This window comes from Carassius carassius, chromosome 4 (genome assembly GCF_963082965.1).
Source record: "Carassius carassius chromosome 4, fCarCar2.1, whole genome shotgun sequence".
In the NCBI taxonomy this organism is placed as follows: domain Eukaryota; kingdom Metazoa; phylum Chordata; class Actinopteri; order Cypriniformes; family Cyprinidae; genus Carassius; species Carassius carassius.
Genome location: NC_081758.1, coordinates 40,070,564 through 40,090,081, shown reverse-complemented (window position 1 = coordinate 40,090,081; position 19,518 = coordinate 40,070,564). Strand labels below are relative to the sequence as shown.

The window sequence follows — 19,518 nt, the reverse complement described above, 5'->3', positions numbered from 1 at the left end:
TTAAATTTGGCAGACACTGTGCGTTCACTTAATCGAAAATGAAAACGGTAATGCGCGATTTGCATTTGCGTTTGGATTATGTCACATTTTATGCGTCCACAAATTGAAAACACAATTGCAAATACAATTTGCAATGCCTTTTGAATAATGTCCGCAATATCATTCCATAGAAGTCTAAGCCTGGGTCGTAGGAGGATAAAAAAAGCAGATGGCAGTAAAGCAACAAATCGCATGCAAAGTGCAGTAAAACCCCGACGACGAAGAAGAAGAAGTGATCAGATGATCACACACCGTTTGAAAAAATCGCGGGAAACGGACGGCTCGCGCTTTCTCCGGCTTCATTTAAACTTCCAACTCACATAAGGTAATATTTTAACACTAAATATATATATAACATTATTTACAATATCCCCCAAGAGAGTTTTCTCCAGTTTCTTTCCTAAGTATATATCTGTAAATATGGATTAACAAAAAGCACTGCAGAATGGTTTTTTTTAATGCTTTAAATGCTTGTTGTGAGTGTTATCTGTGAAGAAAAGAAAGAAATACTCTTCCTCTGTCGTGTATGAAGACCAAAGGTGTTTGGATCAGTGCTGTTTTTACTTCTGTCTTACTTTACGTTACCGTGAAAAAATAAGGTATCAACATTTTAGGTTTTACAGACTTAAACTTAAAAGACTAAAAAAAACTTGTTTCATTATCTGATATAATGTTAATATACCAACCTATTGAACTATTAATATATGTTTTAGTCCAGGAAATGAGAAAACTCATAATAAAAAGCTTTTCCACAAGCTGAGGGCTCTAAACTTTCTTTTCGCCACAAAATGGGATTACTAAATGGATGCTGATAAATAGTTTTTTTTCTTCCGTTACCATAGTTTATAGTTAACGTTATATGGTAACAAAAGTGTAATTAACATTCAACCGATTCTTTTCCATCAGTATTATTTGTGATGTGTATTTTGTGAGAGTAGGACGCTTTCACTTTCGCTTTTAATCTCGATCTTGTCACGTTTACAAGAAAAGATAATGATCTGTTGTGCTTTTGAACCTTTCACTTTTTAAGACTAAAACAAATGTTTGAAAGATGGATTCATTGTTATTCTTAAAGGGTAACTAAACCCCTGGTCAGAGCCTGACTCCACCCACTGACAATATTTGAAAAATGCTGAAAAGTGGGCAGATCACAGCGGAGATAGTGGGGACGAACCGAGGGCGGGGCTGAGCGAGTGCGGCGTGAACCTGAGACCCGCAGTGACGGATTGATTGACAGCTGCTGTCAGAGACGCTAAAATGGAGAGTGACTGTAGTGACGCAAGTAGCTTTGCAACAGAGCGATCATTTGAAGTAGAGGACTTTTCTTCCCCACCTTCACCTGAAGTGGGGGATGTCGAGGTGTCTGTTCATATCAATTCGAGCAACTGGCTCAAACAGCGGTCTTATGCCCCCTTTCCACTGCACACGACATTCGGACACGATTGTCGCATTTCTCCCTCTAGCGGCAGTCTCGCAGAACTTTCAAACTGGTTGTGCAGCAACCGTTACCTTGGCATATTCACCATGGTAAAATTAATAATTTTAATGAATATAATTAATGTATGAATGCATCGTCACAAATCAGATGACCACCAAAATAAAAACAGTAGGTTTTATGTGGCTAATGAATGTAAATAATGGTTTAATAATTATTAAATAATTATTTCTGCCATAATTATTCTAAACCACCATTTTACAGAAATCGTGTTTAAAGAATAATGTTAAAGTTAACAAAATATCGATAATTCTGACCTCGCACCGATTGTTTTGATTAGAATACATCACATCCGGTCGGGCGTTCGCATACGGTCTAGTCGCAGAAGTTCAAATATTTGAACGTATCCGAGGCTCAAATTGGATCCGAAATTTCCGCATACGCATGTGATCGGAACTCCACGCAGCTCCCGCACTACTTTCCATTGGAAATGAATGACTTCCGGTCTGTCGCTTGTCGTTCGTCGGAGACAGTGTAACGCCGCCTTCACACTGGCAGTTGAAATCAGCTCCGATACGGCAGCGAAACGACCGGAAGTCATTCATTTTCTATGGAGATTCGCAGACCGCATGCGAATGGGTCCGAACCAGGTGCGAACGAGTGCGGTGCGAAAAAAATCGAGTCCGTTGGCCATCCGGATGCGTTCAAAAAATTTAACTCTTGCGAAAAGCTACGGACGGTTCCTATCCGACAATTCCAGCGGAAGTTGGCGTTGCTATGGTACTGATAAACAAACCTGAATTCTTAACTTTTAATAAAAAAAATAATGATTTTATAATGACAAGTTGTCATGTCATTTTTTCATTTTAATGATTTTATAACGTAATTTATGCAGTTAATACAATTAAATAATTAAATATTTAAATATTGTACAATTCAATGTTGTGGCCATTTTCCCGCTCATTCACATACAGCCAGAAAATTATATTATGGCTAATCGTAGACTTGTCAATGCTCTTGCTGTTGCTCTCCTATACTTGAGAAGCAAGCAAAAAAAAAAGAGATCCATGTGGGTAAAATACTACCTGGCAGAGAGGTATCAGTACGGGGAGTTTCACCGCCTGGTGGGTGAGCTGCGTCTGAACAACGGTGAGGATTTCAGGGAGTATTTCAGGGTGTCGCGCTGTCAGCCTTTCCAACCTTTCCGCCATTTTTGTTCTACTCGGTTCCGAGGCTTCCGACACTTTTCACCGTTGTGTACGACGTCCACTGGGGGCGTATTGCGTATTACGGAGCTGATTTCAACTGCCAGTGTGAAGGCGGCGTAAAGGCGGCTTTCACTTCCGCATCGCGTCGCTTTTCAGCGCGAGCTGTGGAGAAGCCCATTTCCACCTCCATTGCATTGGAGAAGCAAGCCCGTGTAAAATGCAGTTTGCACACTTCAGCTCTAGAAGGGAACTCGCGGTCTTCCAGGCCAAGTGCATGCAACCACTGGCGCCTAATTTTAAAGTCTGCTGGAAAATTATGCAGTCCAGCAGTGCTGTCACAACCAGCAACACACCTACATACCATCCTGACCACTGTACTAAATACAGATTAATCTACACTAACTTGAAGATCTAAATAACTCTATAATTGATATGCTAAATAGATGCTATAATAGTCTATCCTGATCGTTTTCAATACTCGCAATTCCAACTCCTGACTCACTACAGTGATTTTGATGGAACAAGATGGTTTTATACTGCCAAGGGCATGGTAACTCGTACCAAGGAGCGTGGTGAGCTGGAAACTGCTTACGTCACTTGTCACCGCAACATCCAATAAGAAAAATCAACTGCAGTAGCCACCGTTCAACCTGAAGAGGGAGCACTCAGACATTTTTACACCACATATTGTAGAATTAAAACACTTTATACTCAAATGTCAAAAAAGTTACTCGAATCAATGAACAGCACTAATAAAGCCCAATTCTTATAGATCATTAACTAAAAAAAAGTTGGTTTAGGGTTTAGTTACTCTTTAATGAAAAGCACAACGAGGCATGTCATACACAGCTATATTAAATCAAAGAATAACGTTATATATAGATTAAGTTACCTTGAAGCGACTTTAATTATATATCGACTAATAAATTACAAAAAGTTTAGCAAACACTGTGGAATCAAATAAATAAGAAAAAAATAAAACAGTGCCTCCAAATCATTACGTCGGGAAACAGCAAAGATAACAGATCATTTGAAAATAGCTTTTCAAAATGAAAACAAAATGACTCATACTAAATTGGCTGTTAGTGACCAACATGTTCACATTATCTGGGTTAAGAAGCGGTCTTTTACTTTACTTTTACATTTTGCTGATAAAAACAAACCTTAAGTCCGCATTTTTTTCCTATTTTCCAGGTGAATATATTTGCAATACTAAAGGGAGTATGCACTACTGTAACCGATCAATTGTAAATATGAGTTGTATAGTGTTTTTGATACATACGAGTAAATGTTCTCACTCAGGATACGCACGCCTTATAGACGTCTTAACACATCCTAAACGTCTAGGCTTAAACAAGGCTGAATTCTCTGTGAAAATTTAATGGACCTCTAACCATGCCCCAAGAATAGACTAGTGATCAAATAGAGTGCCGAAGTTGTGACGTCACTTTTTTGGCCAAAACGCGGACGTGAGTTAGCATTTTAGCACTTCCGGTTCCCTCGCCCTAAAGACTATGGGATTTTTGAATGGGTTTTTGCTAAATCACCTGAAATAAGATCTGTGGTTAACAAAGCCTCTAAATATTTTCACGTTTTCATCTATGACATAAAACACACAAGTTATAACCTGCTTGTGATTTTTTTTACTTTATTGTGTCTTAAAAATGGTGATTGCTAATTAGTTGCTAAAAGGGACTACATCCAGAGAATGTCTAATATGGCGAGAAGCAGAGCCTGTCTATGGAGAGCCTTCCCACTCCCTATTAAAGGCAGGGTAGGTAAAAAAAATGTATAAAAAACTTCTTTTCCAAATTTGTTTAAACTTTATTTATATATCAATACATAATTAAAATGTAAGTACTCTGAAAAAGAAAGTATAAAAATCGAGTGACTGTAGACCTCTCACGACTGTTTTAAAGACAGCTCATTATTTCCATTCACTCCACCCCCTCCCTTCTGGGCTCCTTCCAGAGCCTCTACTATGGCTCGCTAAGTAATGTTATGTTAGCTATATTATGCAGCTGCTACGTGTGCTAATGACACATGCTTCATGAAAAAAATATGTATGATCAAAATACAAAAAGAAAGATTTACCTGTCCAGCAGAAATAAAGCCATCAAGGAGTCACTTTTCAGCCCCTTGAGTTCCCTCAGTTCTCGCCATCGCTGGAAAGCCACGCCGATATTAACTCGCATTTTATTTCTTTGTTTATCCAAAGACTTTTTGTTCATTGCCTTTTCTTGTACTGTTACTGTCTTCCTTTTTTTTGCCTGGTTTGCCTTCACTAACTGCATAGGCTGGTACTGTGAATTTTGCTTGCTGTTTCTCTGCCATTGTTTTGGTATTCCTAGGATCCGTGCCTGTTGAATCAAACGTGCTGTTTCCTCAAATCAAACGTGCACGCGCAAGTGGGCAGGTCATGTGTGGCAAAAGGGTGGTTGCCATGGTTGCGAGAGAGTGACAGTCGCCTAAGCCAATCCTATGTTTCGTCCCGAAATGGAAATAATGAGCTGTGTTTAATACAGATTAAACGGTCTAGAGTCACTCGATTTTTATACTCTTTTTATCAGAGTACTTACATTTTAATTATGCATTGATATATATAGAAAGTTTAAACAAATTTGGAAGAAAGTTGTTTATACATATATTACCTACCCTGCCTTTAAGTCCTGTTGTACCGAATTTTGGTTGCAGTACCACCAGAGTTCCACTGGGGGCGATCGCCTTTAGTGCAAAATGAATGGGAGTCTATGGGGCTAGACGGCTCAATTTGTCCCTTTCACCCCAGTTGCCGTTGAGAAATCTCAGATCTGATTGTAGGTTTTGCAAGTTCAACATGGGTTATAGGTCGAATAACCCATGTTGCTGACATTTTACCGGAAGTGTAGTGAGAGTGAAACTTCTCTCCATATTAGACATTCTCTGTCGAGAAGTTTCACTCTCACTACACTTCCGGCTTCTGAACTGGTTGTAGTTCCACTCTGATTCCATATGAGGGCGCTCACAGGACGAGTGAAGAATGAATGGAGGTCAATGGCGGTATACCCCTCAAAATCTACTTTTCTCAAGATATAATCTTTTGTCTAGTAATTTAAATGTTTTATTTACCATTGCTGTCTGGATCTCCTCAATTTCCTCCTCAAGCTCATCATAGTTTGTTCTATTCATAGATACAAAACATGTCTGAAGTGCCACCCAAAAAACTGAAGCAGACTGAATTTCTGACATCCTTTCAAGAGAGTCCTGTGAGTGACTTGTTATTTATCTCATCCTCTTTGCTTAGCCTCTTTATTAGATTTATGCTTATTTCCAATGGTAATGTTGTTGTCTCTATCAGAAAAAGGAGACTGCCACAGACAGTGAACCTGGGGAGAAGTCAGAAGCTAGTGACAATGTTCAGGTATGGTTGTGACTGTTAGCAATGGGCTGTAGTGAAGGGCACAATGACAAGGAAATTCACAGTCTTTAATCATTAATCTAACTGGGAAACAACAACCAATTCTAAAAAAGTATGGAGTAAGTTAATTAACTGGTACTAATGACAGGTGAAAACTAATTGGAAACCAGGGAAACTAATGATGAGTAGGAACGAGACACCCTTCGCTACAGACTGTAGCGCGGTGACGTCACGTACGTACGTCACGTATGTGTTTACCGCGCATGCGCTTGTAATTTGCATTGCGTGATGACGTTAGTTGTTTTCGGGTCGTGTGTGCATTAAAACGATGCGCATACTTAAAAGAAAACTCTAATAAAATGTTAAAGTATTAAAGAACATTAAGGTGTAAAAAAGACGGGAAAAACAACAATGTTTAACCATGTTTAATCTGAGGTAAAATTATACGGAATTAAAGTTTATTCTGTAATATCTGTGTAGTATCTTACAATATATTAACATTCTGTTGCACTTTACTTCACTGTGTATATTGTAATATTACACTTTAATGGCACCTTATATTTCTTATTGAGCTAGTCAAAATTACAACAGATAAAGTAAAGTTTGTTGTTCACAATTTGATGCAATCGATCCGGTCCGAATCTGCCTTTTTTTCCCTACCTTTACAAAAATTTCAAATCACATCAGAAAAACTTTTATTTTAAATAAAAACGAAGGAAATAATCAAACAGTTTTGAGGGAGGGCTTCATTGTCCTAATATGCTGGCATCCATTTAATAATTTGAATTAAAATTATAATTTACACTCAGTCATTATTGCATACTGTTTTATAATGTACTACAATACTGAGGTGCAAATAATTGCCACTCTTTGCAATAAGTAATATAAATAGCAGAAAATCCTGCTATTTTAACATAGTATAAATAGAATCTATAGCCATTTGCTCTTAGTGTAAACCACTGCCTTTCTTATTTTAATCTTTCTTTTGCTATGGTTCTTGTTTATCTATTTTTTAACTATAAATTTGGACATTTTTCTTTTGCTTTGGCAATTCTGCATGTGAAACATTTAAGCCAGTAAAGTAGTTTTAAGTTCAGTTGACTACATACAGTATATTTTCAGTGTCTGCATCCCATTTTATGCAAGGTGCCTCCAAAAAAACCAAACTGATGACAGTGATCTTTTTTTATTTATTTCAAAGAACAAAACAGAAAATATAATTGTATATACAAATATAGATTAAGACTATAGACATGACACAAGAAAAAAAAATCTGAAATTCACCTCCATCACTGATAAAACAATAAGTCAAGCAGTAGCCCTCAGTAGCCCTCAAATTCTTTGAATGGATAAAACCCACACAGGACTCTCCTCCTGCGATTCCTCACACACAGGTGGACAGTCTTTAAATATCTTACTGCACCGGAGGCACTGGGTCAGAGAACATGACGCCCGGACACTCAGGTTGTATTGTTCAGACAATGCACTCCAGTTCACGACACCTAATTTGCATAAAATAACAAACAATACTAAAGCAATATTAAATCATTTTGAAGAAAGGCAGAAGAGCCATACAAGGAAAATATTTTAAATGTATTTTTAAATATATTATAACATGGTGTTAGAAAAAGTGTTATTTGCTTTGTCTGTAAACTACCTAAGAGATTAAATTATAACCAGCATTAACATCAACTAAATTAATAAATTTTCTCAAGTCAAAATTTAGGTTGGCTTGGCTTGAGAAAGCATGGCCTGAAAGTTTGAAGTTTTTTTAAATTTGAAAATTTTACAGTTGAGGGCTATACAGTCTGTCAGAGAAAGAGAAACAGATAATTACAGTACTCTAGCCACATGAAGTGGGTCTCTTCTCTGAATTTCTTCTCACTGACAATGTCCCCAAAAAGTCATATTAAGACATATGAAGGTCAGTTTAAGAGGTAACACTTTACAATAAGGTGTCATTGGTAAACACTAGTTAATGTATTAATTAACATGAACTAACAATGAACAATACATGTGTTACAGTATCTATTAATCTTTGATAATGTTAATGAAAAAGATTACAAATATGATTTTTTTTTGCCAATATATTTCTTAAAATATATTGTGATATATTGTAATATATTATTTTCCCTTTTTATTTTCTAATATATTATATATTTGAATACATTGAATAATATATTGATGATACATATATCATATAATATATTGCAAAATATACAAATGGTTGCCGCTTTCAATATATTGCAATATATTGGAAAAATAAATATTAAATCCCATATATAAGAATATATGCCTAATATATTACATGATATTTTCCAATATACTGCAATATATTTTTGTTTCATAAGGGAATGGCTTTACTAACATTAATATAGTCTTTCGGCTCTATTTTAAGACATCTTTAATGGTTCATTTTAGGCGAAATAAGACTTTGAAAGACCAGCATTCGAATACTATATCATAAAACATGTCATAAGTGTTTGAAATCGCACACATTTGCAATGACACTCTCTATGATTATGACCAAAGCATTCTTACAATTAAAAGCAATTTAAACGCAAATTTTTAAGAAAACAAAAGTAATATCTGACAGTCAGTACGGCGCGTACGGTGCACAATCGTATTTACGGTAAATACATATACGTTACTGCGCATGCGCGGTAAACACACGTCACATACATACGTGACGTACATACGTGACGTCGCCGCGCTACAGTCTGCAGCGAGGAGTACTTGGTAGGAACACGGGTAACGAGCAATTGACTAAATCTTCACTCTGGGTGACTAAATGATGTCTAATATTAGCCAATGGCTAATAATTCTCAGATTTTACTTGCTAGTGAGTTGGAGGCTAAGTATAAGTTTAGCTCAGATATATGTTCACTCGCCAAACACTTTGAGCGCTTCAGAGTTTCTATCTCCGTCAAGCGATCTCTGATATTTCTCCGTTCGTCTCAATGAATGCACAGCGTACCTGTGTTTGACGTACCGTAAACTGTACTTTAAAGGCGCACCACTCGGCGTCCGTTTGCCTTTGGTGAGAGCAGAGAGATCGAGAGTCTTACATGCAGAATTGACACGCTACATGTAAACGATATACTTTGTTGTATGTTCCTGTCAAAATAACGGAGTTCCTATGTTTTTTTTCCAGCTTTCAAGAACTGTCGTGTTTTCTGTTAGTGGGTGGGGCTAATCTAATCTCACGTCAATCTAGAGATCTGGTGTTGATTCAGTGTAGCCTGGTAGCTCAGTGGTTAGTCACTGTCATCGAGTAGGATAAACAAAAAAATAAAGAACGTCTGTGTTGGCCCGGGTTTCGAACACGCGCGAAAAGACGGTATGCCGTGAAAGATGACAGTCACTAACCACTGAGCTACCAAGCTACACTGAATCAACACCAGATCTCTAGATTCAAGACAAGACTCTCGGCTTTACATCGTGCAGCTGCTTAATCAAGGAAATGTGACCGTGTTAACTTGTGGCCTGTGTTTACCTATTGTGAAAATAAACAATAGCAGAACACTGACTACATTTTATGGTTCATGATGTTAAAGAACATTTCATAACGTCTCAGACAACTGTACATTTGTGGCTACTGTGGCTTAATTATTAACACTATCGTTAACTCATATTTACCCTAGTAAAAACATGGTACATTTTAGTACGATCGTCACTTCCCAATGCAAACACGCCCAATAAAATGGCCCCACCCCTGTCACTTGATTGACAGGTTTCCGTGTAGACGTTGGAAATTCAAATGCAAAAGGTATTGCGATTCCATTTGAGTTTTGGCAGTTTACATGTACAGTGCAGAGAGAGTGAAAAGGCAAATGTGGTAATTAATATTGCTATTTAAATATAAAAGGCTCATAGCTCGTAAGATATGGAAAACACAATTGCAAACGGACTTTGCATTTCCATTTTAAATTTGCCAGACACTGTGCGTTCACTTAATCGAAAATGAAAACGGTAATGCGCGATTTGCATTTGCGTTTGGATTATGTCACATTTTATGCGTCCACAAATTAAAAAAGCAATTGCAAATACAATTTGCAATTCCTTTTGAATAATGTCCGCAATATCATTCCATAGTCTTCAATGTAAAAATGAAATATACAATCAAACCAACATTTATTCAGACACCTTCAACATCTCTCACATTATTACAGTTTTGCTGTATATATCAAAAATTATATCTGGTGTCCGAATAATTTTTGGTTTGACTGTTAAAACTACAAAGTAATTCAGTCAAGAGCAGTGAGTGATTTTCATTTTCATTTTCTTGGATTAACATTAAGGCAGCCAGTGGCTAAATTAAGCACGGTCACTTTAAAAGATGATGAACGCATCCAATATAATACACATCCCATTTTTTCCTCAACTGTTTACTTTCACTTAAGAAATAACTGACAGTTTTTTTCGAGCATAATTTCCAAGGTGAATATTTTGACATATTTTGTATGTATTTGTCGGCACAAGAGCAAAAATAAGAAAATTCGATGTTCAAGTGTTTTGAGACGCCTTTCTCTGCGTGAGCCCTGAACACCAGAACACCGCGAGCACTGAATTGGGCTCTTTCACATCTTTTTGTTTTTTCAAACTGCGATTTGTATTTGTTCGTTCAGGTGCAGGAGGGACTTCGAGGAGAACTTCGCAGAAGAGAGCTCGTTTCAGTGTCGCTGTCCGTGATACGCGGCTCTCCCTCTCTCTCTCGTGCGCACCGAACAGTAACCAGCTACTCAGCGCGCGAGTAACCAGCTACTCTGTTCAGCTCTTCCGTGTCTTGTTTTTGGATCGATTAATGTTTAAATCGACAAGCGGTAAGGCTTAAAAAAACGTGAAAAAGATAAGCTTTCGTGACGATGCGCAGCAGTGGCCCGTCAACTGTCCTGAGCATCTTTTTAGGCTGGCCTCAGCCAAGTCTGTTATATAAAATATCAAGGTGAAAGTCATCATAGCTTGCTTAGTATAGACCCAGCTCCCAACCCAACTTTGAGAATAGATTAACGGTGATATTTTTTTAATCGCCCGATAAGGCTCTCACGTTAACGCAGCATGTTAACGCTGATAACGGCCCACCACTAATATATATATTATATATATATATATATATATACAGGCTATATATACATATGAGGGGCGGTGCAAGACATAATTCATTCTGGCACTCTCACACGCTTACATTCTCTTTTCACATTCATATAGTCTTGCTTTCACACACTTACATTCTCCTTTCAGATACATATATTTTTTCTTTCACACACATTCATTCTTCTTACACATGCATACATTTCTACTCTTACACACACTTACATTCTCCTTTCATATGCATATATTTTTGCTTTCACGCACACATACTTTCTCCTTACAAATACATATATTTTTGCTTTCAAACTCATACATTCTCCTTATACATATATTTCTACTCTCACACACATACATTCTCCTTTCACATACATATACACACATACATATATAGATGTATGTAAGAGAGAAGAATGTATGTATGTGCGAGAGAGAGTATAGTGGAAACAGAAGGCGTTTAGTTGAAACGGAAGGCAGGTTAGGCGCGATCAGGCTCACCGTGACAGGTCTTGAACAGCATGGCTGAGGTAGATGAGGAAGCCACAGATGTATTTCAGCAAGCTATCTCGGTTTTAAAAAATAAATAAATATTATTATTGTGAAAAGGTTACATGGCCTCGTCCTTTGAGCGAGTTGTGATTGAGGACGCGAGCTCAGCCTCAGTCGTGTTGCCAGATAGATGTATTATTAGCGTCCAAGTTTTTTTTTTTTTTTTTTTCATTTAATTTAGGAAGTGAATTAAGTGGGAGGTTGCAAGTTAGGGACAGCGATGTCTTTATATTATTTAAATAACTCAATACCCATTGCTGTTTATTTATTTTTAGATTTTCATTTACTTAATTATTTTTTTTTTCAATTGCAGCTCTGCGTGTAGCAATAACTCAGTGCTAGATTAGTGATCTATAAGCGCCACCTGTTATCAGAGATTGAATTAGCATTTTCATCAGAATCAGAAAGAGCTTTATTGCCAAGTGTTTACACACAGAAGAAATTTCGTTAGGAGCTTCCAGTACAGAAAGTACAAATAGTGCAGACATACATATAATTAAGGAAATAAAACTAATAATAATAATGAAAAATTAATTCAGCCAATCTGATGTTTTTGTTTTGTGCACTTGCTTCATGTTGCATATATTTTTTTGTTTGTTTGTTTGTTTGCTCAAGGTTAGTTTGGGCAGTAACAGAGCAAAATAAACATTTAATAAATGTAAAAAACAAAAACAAAAAAAAAGAACTAAATAAATTGGCAACGAGAATGGGAATCGGCTCATTTGATTGTAAAATAAATAAAATCCTGATCAGTGCATCCTTAACTGGAATAGTTAGCCCTACCTGAAAGACCTGAAAAAGCATGGTTTATTTCAGTTTTATCTTTGAACTATTGTACCTATTTGTGCAAAGTGGTTATTATTTATTACAATACAATGTTACAGTCAACAATGAAAACAATAAGTCTTATTGATTGATTGATTGATTGATTGTGGCAAGTCCTGTAAAAATTTTGCCAGGGCAAGTAAAGAAAAAATTAAACCACTGGCCGAACCGGACCAGTAGAAAATGTCTTTAGCGTTAAGCCCTGTTAATACGATCAAAATCAGTGTCTTAAAACTTGTACACAGATCTGTAGAACACGTAGGTTACATAATGATTTGTTAAAAATAAAAACTTAAAATATGTACTTGAAAAGAAAACAGGATGACTTTAAAAGAAAATAGCATAACTGTAAAATTGTGAGGAAGAGCTGAGCAGGTCTTGCCAGCGCCGCCGCTCCCACCACGCGCATCACGCACTGTGCGTAGGGCATCAAGTGCTGAGGGGGCACCAAAAATAGCCTAATGAATTTTTTTTTTAAATGCCAGTATTATTTCATTAGCCTATAGAAATATTTTAGAAACACATTTTAGCCATGTATATGTAACAAAAAAGGGGGAACAAGAAAGATATTTAATAATTGCTCTAGTCTAGAAAGTATATCAGCCTGGTAATATCAGTTTACTTGAGTAAACTCAAATTTAAAAAGTAAATTTACTAGCCAATGGTGATTCAATTGCCAAGATGTCCATAGAAGCTTGCTTAAGATAAGCAGCGTTTTTGAAACCAGGCCTTCAAGTTTTTAATCTAATCAACATGGGCATGCCATGGACAAATATCGATGCTTTAAGTAATGTTTTTTTATCAGTGAAACCATAGTTGACAGAGCATGAAGAGTAGACATGTTTCATAGTTCATTGTTTTTTCAAACAAATACTAGGTTCCTATTATTTATCTATCTTTGCACTGAGCAATTTACTTACAGTACACAACCTGTTTGCATTTTCACAAGACAGGCAGCTCACTTCTTAACATGCAAAATGTACATTTATTATTAATTATTACGTTTTGTTTGCCTCTTTTTCTGTGGCACCACATACTGTATTTTGATCCAGCTAAATTCTAGAAACTTTTTTCATTTATATATTTAACTGTTTCTGTTGTCAGACAATAGGATGAATATAGTGACTGCAACGTGACCCATTAAGACTAACCAGCTCTCCCTTCCAAGGTGTTAATCTGCACAAAAATCCTGATTTATAATCGTGCCGTTGTCTGATAAAATCAAACAGACAAGATAAAGACAATAGCTGTGCTGTGATTTCGGCTATACTTGCATGTAAAATTAGAGAAGCAAATATGTGTTTTAACTTAAAGCGCATCTCCTTTCAGCCGCTCGCTGAACAGAGCAGATGCAGAGAGAGAAGTGTACGCACATGCTGGGAAAGAGAGACCTCGCGCTCGTGTGGCAGTCAGCTTCACATGCAGAATATTTTCATTTGCTATAAGCAGGATACAGAAGAAGCACGTTCAGCTCGGTTCATCGTGTCCGCGCTAAATGCGCATCTCGTATATATGAAAACCATTTTTGGGGGCCCAAGGCAGTCGTCTAACTTTGCCTAATGGTTAAGTCCGCCCCGAACAAGGGAAAAGGGAAACCCAAATGCAAAGAAACTAAATTGACAGTGATATTTGTTTATAGTGTTTTAGGCTTTCGAAACAAAAAGCTTTAGGTAACTTGTCACGATTTACAGCATACCACAGAACCTGAGGGTTATAAATATTCTAATATAAAAATCACCTGTTACTTCTTAAAATCACAGCAGATGTTTTTGACTGTTAATAATTTGCATATTTGTTTCCACCTGATTGTTAATAGACCATTAGTTTGTGATTTTTGCTTTGCTGCATCATGCTGGGTGTGAAAAGCCATAACACTGCAATTGCTTGGCCTTTTCATGATTTAAATTATGATTTAAGCTGTAGACAGTGGTAAGCCTTTATTAAAATCACTGTTGACATTTTCTTAAGACAAAAATGGATTATTCGTTTAAGAAAGAAGTTGAAGAGGGACCTTCAGAACATCTGCAGCAGGTAGATCACTTAACATATATTCAAAATGTCTTCAGTGGAATTAACTGGAATGTTTGTGTACATAACAGTTTTTGTTTTTAAATTTTAACAGGAAACCGAAGCAAAAGACCACACTTTTAAGTTTTCTTTATATCGTGAGAAAGATTCATATAAAGTGTCGTGTAAAACATCCATGACTGTGCTTGAGGCTCTTAATACAAGCCCAATGTTCAAGACTGAAAAAGACAAAAAGAAAAACATGCAGAAAGAAATACTAATCAAAAGATCAAAAGGATTTCCTGAAGCAGCTGTGAAGACTGATTTTCCCAGCTGTCTTATTGAAAGAGATGAGATCTTAGAAATAGACTTCATCCAAAAGGATAAAAATAGTTCTACAAATCAAACAACTGCAGATCCTTCACTCCTCAGTAAAAGAAGTAAACCTGAAACATTAGTCGCAATCTGGGTTAAAAAAGAAGGAGGGCCGAAAGTGAATTTGTTACTGAAGAGCAAAGCCCTAAGGAGCAAAGTACAATATGTCTGTGTGTATGCATTCAAAGGAGAGAAAATCAAAAAAGCTCTTAAACGTGATGGACGATTCAAAAAAGACATTTTCCAGAAACACTGTGCACTCTCTGAGTTTGATAAAGGCATGCATGAATGGTCAAATCCAGTAGACGATCTTGATGGAAAGGCTTTTCAGGTAGTTGTTCTTAGTGACCAGAATCTGCCAGACAGTCAAGAGGATTTGACTTTTGTCAAGACTGAACCTAATGTAGCTTCAGATGCTGATGTGGCAGAAACTGCCGACTCAAGTCAGAATCCCATCAAGACTGAGCAAGAAAAAACCCCAGATGGAAACACAAAGTCCACAAATCCATCAACTAAACAGTATTTTTATAAACCCATTGTAAATTCTGAAGAGATTCTGGGAATTCTACGTCATCAGTTTCCAGTTTTACTGGACACATTAAAGAAAAGAGAGAATCTGAAGAACAAATCGGAGGTCCAAGAGTACTTCAGAGCAGAATATGGTAAAAGTGTTGAGAATTTCCTGAAGGTGAAGAAAGTGAAGGAGCTCATGAAGCTCTCTGACTCTGTGTGTCAGATTCGACGGGGGGACTCTGCTTTAGGAACTGGTTTCTTGCTCTTTGACCAATACATCCTCACTAATGCTCATGTTATTGGGATATCTACTGACCTTACGAAAGTTAACGCTGAACAGTTCATAGCTGTATTTGATTATGAAGACAGGGATTCAGAGAAGCGCATACAAGTTAAACAACTCACAGATTACTATTACGGAAAGGATGAGCAAGGAAGGCATCTTGACTATGCTCTTCTTGAACTAGATGACAGTGGTGAAATATATTTTAGAAAGTACCATCATTTGCTCGATTCTTTAAGTTCAAACCTTCCTACTAACAGACATCAGATCTGCATTGTGGGGCATCCAGATGAGGGAGTTAAGAAAATGGACCCCTGCATTACCATTGGAACAGAGAGTCGACTAGATGCAGAAGAAAAACACAAAACTGAGAATGCTGAATGCATTCATGTGATGAGACTGAAGTCTGTGGAAGAAAAATGGGACTTTCATAAAAACCAGATAACTTACAATTCTTGCTTTTTTCATGGATCTTCTGGCTCTCCAGTTTTTGATGCAGACTGCAATCTGATTGGTATTCACACTGGCGGCTATGTGTATGGAGGACATGGAAAAACTACTAAGAGCGTTATGGAATATGCCTTTTCTATTCAGCCCATTCTGAATATGATCAGAGCACATGCTAAGATAAGAGGTTTAAAAGATTTGGTCCAAATCTTAGAACCCTACACTGATCAAAGCAATGATTCTGAGACTCCAATGGAACAGAATTAGACCGACTGATGGATCGTGCCGAAAAGCTTTGAATGAAACGGTCCACACGTCTGTGCCACCATTTTTTTGGAGAGGTAATGACTGCAAAAACTTAATTTCTGAAAGACCTCAAATATAAATAATTGTGTGTTCAGAAGCAGAAGATATATTCTGTTTCTCTAATTTTTGACAAATGTAAAGTCATGTACCTCATCTGTGGGTTATTTTAGGTCTGACTTATATATACTTACTCATTTAACACAAATCATTCACTCATATATTCTTTATTTTAGTTTTACTTTACAGTATATTTGTGTTGATATTTTATGCTGATTCTAAATAGATTTAAATTGATCTTAATGTTTTGCTCTTGCTGTCATGTTCAAGCATCCACATCAAATCATCTTTGAATCACACAAATACACCAAATGAACTAATCTGACAGAATTGCTGTAATATGAGACAAGAATACACAACTACAATCAAAGGTGTATCTCCATTACAGTAAATACATTTAGAAACTTCTTTGAGTTTACAAATCAATGTTCTTCATGATAAATAAAGATGTAAATTACAATAATGTTTGTCCCACTTACATTTATTATTCTACTGGTGTGTGCCTTGTCTGTTACACATTGGTGTTGGTGTGTGTTGTTTTGCTTATTTTTCATGATGAGAAGCTTCTAAGATCTTCAGTTTGTTGGGCCTGGCAAATTTTGTGAATGTCTTGTACAGCAGAAATGTAATCATAATTATTAAAAATGTTATATTTAAAAATAATCTCACTGATTGAACTCTGTGTGTAAACTGTATAACAAATACCCCATAAAAAGGCTTGAGGAACGCAGGTTTTTCCTATATTTAAAGTGATAGTTTGCTCTAACCAGTATAATGTACTTTCTTTTGCAGAACACAAGATATTTTATATATTTAACATTAAAAACATTATACACATACACACACATATAAATATTTATATAGTATATTTACATTAAAAATAAATTGACAGTCTATATTGCAAAATAAAACTTTAAGATCAAGGTATTTGTTCTACTGAATTGATTTTGCATTAATGTTAACACAAATAATGAAAATAATAAATGATTAAATAAGTGAAAATGTGTTTTGATATGTTTTACTGTTTAATAGTTATGAAAATAGCATTTTCTAGCAGCATGTTTTTATTCTTAAAAAATACTTTAGTTGAAGGTGATGTTTTCTCCTTAATATAATGATACAATATATTTTTATTATATATTTTTTATGAATGTACAGTATATAAATAATACACTCTTATATATACTTACATATTTACATATAATATAGTTTATATATATGTTTTTATATACGTTTTATAAGTTATGTATCAAAACAAGAGTTTATACATGGTGGTATTTGTTTTACTAAATTAATTTTATGCTAATTTTAATTGTAAAAATAACTTGAAGAGTCGACTTATTGTGAAAAATATAATTAACAATTTATCTCAGTATATTTCTGAGATTCCCCTTTTAGAAGTACATTATTTAACCCCTTAACTGTCACTCAAATTTTTGAACATAGACTTTATAGTGCACGATTCAAAGTTAGATTTTTATAATTCATGACTGAAAACATTTTGTAACATGATATTACAACATGATAATGTACCATTTACATGGTAATGCAATGTCTGATTTTAAAATGGGTTTTAAAGGATGAATTTTGAGATTTTAAGTTTTCAGTTGATATATAATTTCTGATGATTTCTAAAATGTGATGGAGAAAAAGGCAACGAAGAATCTTTTTTTAAACAAAGGTCAAAACTCCTGTTACAAAGTAGATTTTTGAGGGTGCACTCTTGTCATAAATTTATCTATTACTTTTCCTACATCATTTTTAACAAAACACATTGGTAAAATATATATTGGGGGGTCTTAGACCTTTCCAACAATATATAGTTTGTCAAGATTAGATTAGATTTAATTGTAATATAGCGAAGTAAATGTAGGCATCCCGTATAGTGAAAGTTAAAGGGTTAAATTGGTCTCTGCGAGACATCATCCCTCCATCTTCCTCTGACCCGTTCATCTTCAACTCCTCCCTGTTCCTGTAAGCCTGCTCTGCTCTCTGCTGCAAACTACTCACTGTTCTCAGCACATGAGCCTTTATCAGCTCCAGAGGTTCTGCACACAAATATAAAGCATTCTTACTTTATATACATCACATGCACACACATCCTTACCTTCACGTTTCAGTACAGCTTGATTAGTTTCGTCTCTGCCCTCCTCAGGGCTCCTCTCCACCGCGGGCTGAGGACTGGGATCCTGTGGAGGCCTCGGAGCACCTAAAACATCACATACACTAGTGTGAACACATAACACAGCTGAAACTCGTAAGATGACGAGGCAGTGGCTCTTCTTCACCTTTCTTTTTCCCAGCAGAGTGTAAAGTCTGCATTCTCTGTGCCTCCACCTGCTTCTGTTCTTCATCACCCTCCTCTTCCTCACACTGATGCGTCTCTGCCAACACCTGACACATGAAGACAGATATAGCACCATTTTATATCCAATCAGAATTTCGAGTAGGAACTACCCTTTTTGTAATAATCTAACTTAAAGGTGTCTGAATGTGCATAAATAGATACAAAAATCAATATTACTATGTACAACCCGAATTCCGGAAAAGTTGGGACGTTTTTTAAATTTTAATAAAATGAAAACTAAAAGACTTTCAAATCACATGAGCCAATATTTTATTCACAATAGAACATAGATAACATAGCAAATGTTTAAACTGAGAAAGTTTACAATTTTATGCACAAAATGAGCTCATTTCAATTTTGATTTCTACTACAGGATTTCTACCATGGTAAACATGGCATCTCCTTTTCTTTTCAAAACAGTTTGAAGACGTCTGGGCATTGAGGCTATGAGTTGTTGGAATTTGGTCCCATTCTTGCCTTATATAGATTTCCAGCTGCTGAAGAGTTCGTGGTCGTCTTTGACGTATTTTTCGTTTAATGATGCGCCGAATGTTCTCTATAGGTGAAAGATCTGGACTGCAGGCAGGCCAGGTTAGCACCCGGACTCTTCTACGACGAAGCCATGCTGTTGTTATAGCTGCA

At 36.2% G+C, this 19,518-nt stretch overlaps 1 protein-coding gene and 1 long non-coding RNA gene across 2 annotated transcripts; both read left to right on the top strand.

The window, feature by feature from the left end:
- Positions 1-297: 297 nt before the first annotated feature.
- Positions 298-14,573, top strand: LOC132131623 (uncharacterized). The gene is made up of 4 exons (XR_009428906.1): positions 298-364; positions 5,853-5,927; positions 6,020-6,082; positions 14,510-14,573. It is a non-coding gene; the product is annotated as an uncharacterized LOC132131623 (long non-coding RNA).
- Positions 14,574-14,597: 24 nt separating this feature from the next.
- On the top strand, positions 14,598-16,957 carry LOC132135980 (serine protease FAM111A-like). The gene is made up of 2 exons (XM_059547213.1): positions 14,598-14,606; positions 14,664-16,957. Exons 1-2 carry the CDS (start codon positions 14,598-14,600, stop codon positions 16,431-16,433), a joined length of 1,779 nt encoding a protein of 592 aa, XP_059403196.1. The 3' UTR covers positions 16,434-16,957.
- The last annotated feature ends 2,561 nt before the right edge of the window (positions 16,958-19,518 follow it).